At 61.8% G+C, this 7,056-nt stretch overlaps 1 protein-coding gene across 2 annotated transcripts in view; it reads right to left on the bottom strand.

The window, feature by feature from the left end:
* Positions 1 to 7,056, bottom strand: part of KCNAB2 (potassium voltage-gated channel subfamily A regulatory beta subunit 2) — a 12,620-nt gene that overhangs the window by 1,644 nt on the left and 3,920 nt on the right. The window contains exons 1-9 of one of the 2 annotated variants that reach the window (XM_031062345.1): positions 4,932 to 5,143; positions 2,727 to 2,770; positions 2,342 to 2,379; positions 2,085 to 2,164; positions 1,603 to 1,647; positions 1,394 to 1,438; positions 1,280 to 1,323; positions 1,070 to 1,156; positions 714 to 786 (exon numbers count right to left, since the gene is read on the bottom strand). In XM_031062345.1, the coding sequence (XP_030918205.1) occupies positions 714 to 786; positions 1,070 to 1,156; positions 1,280 to 1,323; positions 1,394 to 1,438; positions 1,603 to 1,647; positions 2,085 to 2,164; positions 2,342 to 2,379; positions 2,727 to 2,770; positions 4,932 to 5,143 (668 nt within the window). Of the gene's footprint in view, positions 1 to 713; positions 787 to 1,069; positions 1,157 to 1,279; positions 1,324 to 1,393; positions 1,439 to 1,602; positions 1,648 to 2,084; positions 2,165 to 2,341; positions 2,380 to 2,726; positions 2,771 to 4,931; positions 5,144 to 7,056 lie in introns of those variants that run through there. The other variant, XM_005427451.2, reaches the window with a different exon arrangement.

Here is a 7,056-nt window from a genome sequence, read left to right as displayed (position 1 = left end):
GGGCTCGCACGGTGCTGATGGCTCGTGAGCATCCCACTGCCCCGTGCTGCGGTGGGAGCTGGGTGCTGTCCAGGGAATGCTTTCAGAAGAGCAGGATGGGGAGAGAGGGAGCAGCCACTTGGGATGTGCCAGGGACCGCAGCCGACCTGACATGCTCACACGGTGCCAGGCTCTCCCTGCATGGACAGCAGCCTCAGGCTTCTGCCAGTGCCCCCATGCCCTGTGGGGTTACCAGCACTGGCACTGCTGCAAGGGGAGGGACTGATGCATTGCCCACACACAGAGACCCACAGAGGGAAGCCTGAACCCTGTGTGAGCCACTCAGGCGTCTTGGGGGGAGCCAGCCCTGAGCCATGCAGGCTGGGGCCAAGCCAAGGCGTGCTCCTGCAGCCAAAGGCGAGCAGCGGGGAGGGCAAGGCACCAGGGCACACACCCCAGCATGCTCACAGCTGCCCCGGTGGGGAGGGACCCTGCTGCAGACCCTGGCATGTGCCAAGGGCACCCCATGGCAGGACCCTGGGGGGTGGGAGCCTCTCTGCTTTTTGTCCTTTAAACTGCAGTACAGTCTGAAGGGCGAGGGGGGGTGTCTGTGTTGTGCTGCTGCCGCCTCTGCATCTCATGGCAGGGTTTGCTTGAGAGGGGGGAACAAGGATGGGGGATCACAGAGGAGTGGGGGCTCTGCCCCGGGAAACACCGCTGGGACAGGCAGCGGCTGGCGGGCAGAGTGCGGGCAGGGAGTACCTTCTATGATGAAAGTCCTGGACTTGGAGGAACTAAATGGGTCCCCTGGTGATAAAAGAGAGATTTAGAGAAAGTGGAGTCACCGCTGCTGGGACGGGGGCAGTGACCTGCCACCACACCACCCCCCCGCCCCGCCACGGCCCGAGAGGGTCCTGGTGCCAGGCAGGAGGTGGCAGAAGTGTGACTGTGGCACGGGCCAACCGTGGTGGCAGAGGAGTGGATTCTGCTTGGGAGGGAAAATGCCCTTGAAACACAAGCCTGGCGCAAACCAACCGCGAGGGCGATGAAAGGCAGCGGGGAGGAGCGAGGCACCGTGGCGCGCACCCACCTTCCATCGGCGTGTTGGGGTCGGGCCGGTTGGCAAACACCACGTCCACGTACTCCAGCTGCAGCCGCTCCAGAGATGCCTTCAGACCTGCAGCAGGGATGAGCTGTCAGGTGTGCTGAGCCCCACGCTGCCAGCACTGAGGCAGATGGTGAGGCACAGCCTGGCACCGGGGCCAGCAGCGCCTGGTGAGCGCCCTCACCCCATCCCTACCTTCTATGATGTGTTTTCGGGACAGGCCCCTCTCTGTCTCGGCCCTGCAAAAGGAAAGGTGGGTGAGAGCCTGACCCATGCCAGCTGCTCTGCTGGAGGGCAGGTGTTACCTACTTTCCTCCCCAGAAGATTTTGGTGGTGATGACCAGGCTGGACCGTCTGCAGGGAGAAAAAGAGAATCACTGGTGGTGGCATCCCTAAAGCCCCATGCACCCTGCCTTGGATGGCACACTCCTGCCCAAGGCTGCTCTACCAGCTTTCCCCTCCCAACCCATCGGGACTATGGTGGTGGTTTTGCCAAATAGGGATGGTGTCTAGCTTACCTCCACCCTTTCTTCTTGATGATATTTCCCAGCACCACCTCGGCCCTGCGAAGGAAGGGGACATCAGCCATTGGCACCTGGCAGGTGCAGCCATGGGGAGCAGTGACAGCCAGCAGGGATGGCCCCAGACCCCAGGAGAAAAAGAGGCAAATGCAATGGCTGTGGGGACACTGTTCGCCCCTTGGCTGCAGCACCCAGAGCTGAGCTGCCCCCAGTGCATGAGCTTGCTAATTTTAAGTGAATGCGTGGGCACATGCCATTGCCCTGGGTACAGCTGTGCTCGGAGGGTGCATGGCTACACCTGCATGATAGAGGCCACCACGGGAAGCAGGGGACTGCCAGAACCATGACTCCCCCTGTGAGCAAGCACTCAGATCCCCATCCTGGGAGCTGCTTTGCAGCTGGCAAACCTGGGATATTCCCATTGCCACTGTGATTTGGTGGGAGTCGGGGTGTAGGGTGAGACAAAGCAGGGTACCTACTTGCCAGCAGCGTAGACTTCTGCCGTGTCGAAGAGATTAATGCCGTTGTCATAAGCTAAAGTCATCAGCTGCTCTGCCATCTGCGAGGAGAGAGCGGGGTCGGTGAAGGGGGTGGCCGAGAGCTGGGGCGTGGGCGCGTGCGCACAGCGCTGGTGAGCTCTGGCATGCCGCATGCACCCAGGCCACAGCCATCCCCGCTGCCCCCATCCCCTCCTCACTCACCAGGGGAGAGACAGGGTGAAGGGATGCAGCCTTACCTCATCTGTGATCTGCCCTCCGAAAGTCACCCATGTTCCTGCAGGGGAGAGAGTGGGGTGTGCACGGTGAGTGTGGTTGAGCCCCTGGTCACCCACCCCGGCTCCCTCAGCACAGCCCTGGCCCGTGGTGGCCGCAGCTGGCCCTGCCGCGTGCACTGTGGTGCTCCCAGCACGGCCCAGTCGCTTCCTATCGTGTCAGGAAAAGAGAAAATAATTTGACAATTTCTGGGCCGTGACTCAAAACAGCCGCAGGGCTGAGGAAAACCCTTTCCTTCCCTTTGCAAACATCACTGGGGCAAGCGAGCGCTGCCCTGGCCGGGGAGTGCCGGCAGCTGCTGCGGAACTGAGGGGATGCCGAGGGGCTGTGGCAAACCCTGGCACTTACCCAGACCCAGGCAGGACACACGCAGCCCAGACTTCCCGAGGTTCCTGGAAGACAGAGACGGTTAGGAAAGGTGCCAGAAAGCCCCAAAACGCTGTCTCATGCATCCTGCATGCCACCAAACACACCAGGTGCGAGGACTGGGAGGTGTGGCGGTGGCCCCTGGTCCCCATCCCCACCTGGGATGGTTCCACAATGAGAGTCCCTTCTCAACTGATTAATGAGCCATCCCAGGCTGGGCATCCCGCAGCTTGGTAGTGGCACTGCCTGAACCTGCGCAGTGATGCTGTGCCCGGCAGGGCTATTGGGAGAGCAGTGACCTCGTTAAAGCAGCTCCCCATAATGAGGCTGGGGTGTCCAGCTGCCCTGAGAGTGCCGCTGGCACTGGGGAATGTGAGTGGAGAAAGAGAAGCCAGCACGCTGGTGGTCAGGACTGAAGCATCCCATACATGGCATGAGTTGTGCCTGTTCTCTGCATCTCACAGGGAAGCACAGGGCTTGCACCAGGCGAGGGTGCTCGGGAGTGGAGCAACATCCTGGAGAAATGGAGCACCCCAGAAAATCTGACCGGCACAAGGAACTGGAGAACAGCTTTCGGGAAGGGGGCCAGGCTGGCAGACGCCTTCGCTGTGGTGATGGAGAGCCAGTTACTTGTTAAAAATGACAAAGGCTCAAGAAATGAGCGTTAAAATAAATAAAGTGTAGGTGAGCCGCGGCAGCTCGCCCGCGCGGGTGTCGCATAGCAACCGGAGGCACCGCCACCGCCGGCACCGCCGACACGGGCACCGGCAGCCGGGCAGGGAGTGGCTGCGGCCCAGCCACGGGCAACCATGGGCTGCACTGAGTCAGGGCAGCATCCCTTGTGCTGCCATGCTATTGCCCAGCAGCTGGAGGCACCGGCTCTCCCCTGTCCCGTGGTGTTTTTAGAGCAGTTTGCGGTGGGGAGAGGTCATGGCCATGGGCCAGCGGTGGCTCAAGCCCCCGTGATCGGGGTTGCCATGTGGACAGGAGAGCACCTGCCTCATCCTGGACATTGCCAGAGCATTGCTGGGGTTCTCCTGGGCAGGTGACCATCGCTGCTCTTGGCTTCCCAGCCCAAAAGCGTGTTGACAGGCTGCCCAATAGAGATATTGGCAGACCTTGGGAAGGCCAAGCATTCCCCCACGCTGCTATGGCCTTCCTATCCCATCCACTTGCTTGGAGCATCCCCCTATGCCACTGTCCCTCCAGCAGCCACCAGCGGGGACTCCCGAGCTGATCACCTGGGAGAGGGTGTTGCTGGTACACTCCTCCTCTGGATGAGGACATGACTGAGGGCAGGAGCACTGAGCCCTGAGGATGCCACTGTGCATTGTCCCAGTACTGCTGTTACCACCGCAAGGGTTTCTTGTTGGAGAGCTGGACAGAACTGGACCAGCCCCCTCCCCAGTGCCCAGGTAAGGGGACTCAGCTGATTTGGATGACACTGGTGGGTGCCAGCCAGGCTCACCCCAGCGCTCTGCTGGCCTTTCACACTTTGTTGCCTAATGCTGGCACATCTGGGCTGCAGTGGAAGCACGCAGCTGCTGGCAGCTGGACCATGGCGTGCAGGCTTATCTGGGGGGGGGCCCTACCCTGTCCTGGGGTCTATGCTCATCTGCAGAGAGCCCCAGCCCCATGCCCAGGTGCACACTCAGCCTCAGTGGGAGAAGCCCTCAGTGCTCTGCCCCAGAGCCAGGACATGGGGTGTGTGGCTGGCCGGGGGGGGCCCACACGCACACACCACCCCGTTTCCAGAACCACCATGGGCAGCCAGAGCTGCTTATGGCTCTGCACTCACTTTGCCGGGCACTGAGTCTCCGGCAGCACTGAAAGGATGCCACGGCAGCCCGGATTAACGCTACCGTGACTCCCAGACCCCCCCGGCTCGGCAGCCAGCCCGGCTTGGCAGACACTGAGGATGCTACTAATCCTACTCTGAATTTTAGGGTCCCTTCTCTCCCCCATCCTGAAGATTTTACGCGCGGCTGGATCAAAGCTGCCCTGAAGGGACAGGAGCAAACAGCGAGGAAGCGCACGGAGGCGCACGGTCAGCACTTTTAGCAACGAGAAACCGACAGAGCCGGACGCGAACCGGAGATAAGGCGAGCGCCCCTGACCCCCAGTCCCCCCTCGCCGCCCGGATCGCAATGTGGAACAGGGAAAGCCCCAGGAGCGCCCTTTTCCTACCGGTATTTCATCCCCGGCTGCTTGACGCTGGAGTCGCTGGAGGAAGGCGCGTTCTGCACCGAGAGCTGCCCCAGGCTGCGGGCCACCATGGCCACGGCGCGGAACTTGCCGCGGGTGCCGAGGCTGGGGCTGCCGGCATTCTGTCTGTTCAGCCGGTCCTCCGCGCTCCGGCTCTTGATGCTGTGCTCGGAGCACACAAAGGAGACCTGCATGCTGCTCCGGCGGGCAGCAGCGCCAGCTGCCTAAATTTAGCCGGCGCCCCGGGCGAGGCGGGGAGCTCCTCCCGCGCGCCGCCAACGTGACGGCGGGGGGCTGCGAGGCGGCGGGCGAGGAGCGCTCCCGTCAGCCCTCCTGCCCTCAATATTTGATGAGCTCAGGAAACCAGCGAGCGGCACGCTCGGGCAGGTGGGGCCAGGAGAGGCAGAGCCGCTGCCGGTGCCCTCCGGAGTGTGGCCGTGGCGGGGCAGGGCTTCCCTGTGCCCCGCTGGGCATCCCCCCGCGGGTACGGCGGCTGGCACGGCTCCGCTTTGGGGCACAGATTCCCCTGCACGGGCCCGAAATTAAACCCTCTGGCAGCAAGGCGTGTGCATCGCCAAATCCACGGCGCCGACGATGCTGACGGCTCTCCCGCGGCAGAGCCCAGCTGCCTGCCGAAGTTGTCGCCCTCGGGGCCACAGCATCAGCAGCACATTCCCCCTATTTTTCCCAGTGCAAGCGAAGTCGAGTGAGGCGAATTCCAGCCTAGCACCTCCTGCCGAAGCAAGGACACAAGTCAGCCCCACTACAGCACCGTCCTGCAGCCGGGGCCACGTGCCGGCTGCCAGCACCGGCCGTGCCCCTCAGGATGGAGCAAAATGCAGTGATGGAGCTTGCAGGAAATTATGTACATTTGCCCCAAACCTAATGAAAAATCTTGTAATCTCCTCCGCTTCCCTCTCTCACAAAGCTCCTTAGCTGGTAATCCTGCCGGCACCAGTGCCAGCGCCGGCTCCAGCGCAGGGGGGACCTGGCAGCAGTTGTCAGCCCCCAGAGGATGAGAAACCCCACAAATTTTGGTGGCAGCAGGGACATGCTCAAAGAAGGAACACCTTTGGGGTGTCTGTGCCAGCTGCTCCCATCAATAAATAATGTCCCCATGAATATTAGATGGGCTCTTGCCACTGTGTAAATGTTACCGCGGTCACTGCGAGCAGAGGGGAACCTGACCCGCGGTGCAGCACGGCACGGCACAGTGCAGCACGGCAGGAGCCGGCAGAGCTGGCAGCTCCTGGGGCTTCACTGCAGTGGAGGACAAGGGGCACCCCTGTACTGTCACTGGAGAACAGCCACTGTCCTCAGCCCTGGTGTCCCCCAAAGCCTGACCTGGGGGTGCTGGGCCCTGCACCCCATTGCCTCACCTGCAATGCAAGGGGAGAGGTGCATTGGGCAGGGCAGCCCCATCCCTCTCAGGAGCTGTGGCCACATCTCCAGCTGCCTGGAGTGTTCTCCTGACAAGGACATTGGCTGAAATCCTGATACACCTTGCATCGGGACCCACATGCAAAATTAATGATGCACCCGCTCTGTGATGCACACCCATCAGTCAGGAGGTGATGCAAACCCATCGGGCAGAGATGTACACCCCTCAGACGGAGATTTATACCCCTCAGGTGGAGAAGAACCCCTGCCAGGCAAAGAGGTACCCCTCCAGTCAGGCAGAGGTGCACCTGCATCAAATGGAGATTTACACCTCTGAGGCAGAAACAGCTCTTCAGCGCCTGTTTGCTCCAGGTGCCTAATGTTTAAAGCTCACAGGGTGTTTGCATCTGCAAATGCCCAAACAGCAAACAGGAATGTCAAGCGAGAAGCTCAAAGATCACCAAGCAGGAAAGTGCTAACGGCGCTGATCGGCTGCGCCTCTCCAAGGGCAGCGGCTCCTCCCAGCCTCGGCGCGGCACAGGGGAGCCGAGGTGAGCTCAGGTGAGAGCCGTTCTCCTGACGAGGTGTCACACCAGCACCGAGCAGCGTCCCCTGTGTCATCCCCTCAGCTCGGCCCTGGCCGCCCTCGCGGCGCTGCCTTACCTGTACTTCATGCCAGTGGCGCGGGCGGTGCTGTCGGCCAGGGAGAGCCCGTGCATCCGCAGGA

Source organism: Geospiza fortis, unplaced genomic scaffold (assembly GCF_000277835.1).
Source record: "Geospiza fortis unplaced genomic scaffold, GeoFor_1.0 scaffold132, whole genome shotgun sequence".
Taxonomy (NCBI): Eukaryota; Metazoa; Chordata; class Aves; order Passeriformes; family Thraupidae; genus Geospiza; species Geospiza fortis.
This window is presented reverse-complemented; position numbering and strand designations above follow the sequence as displayed.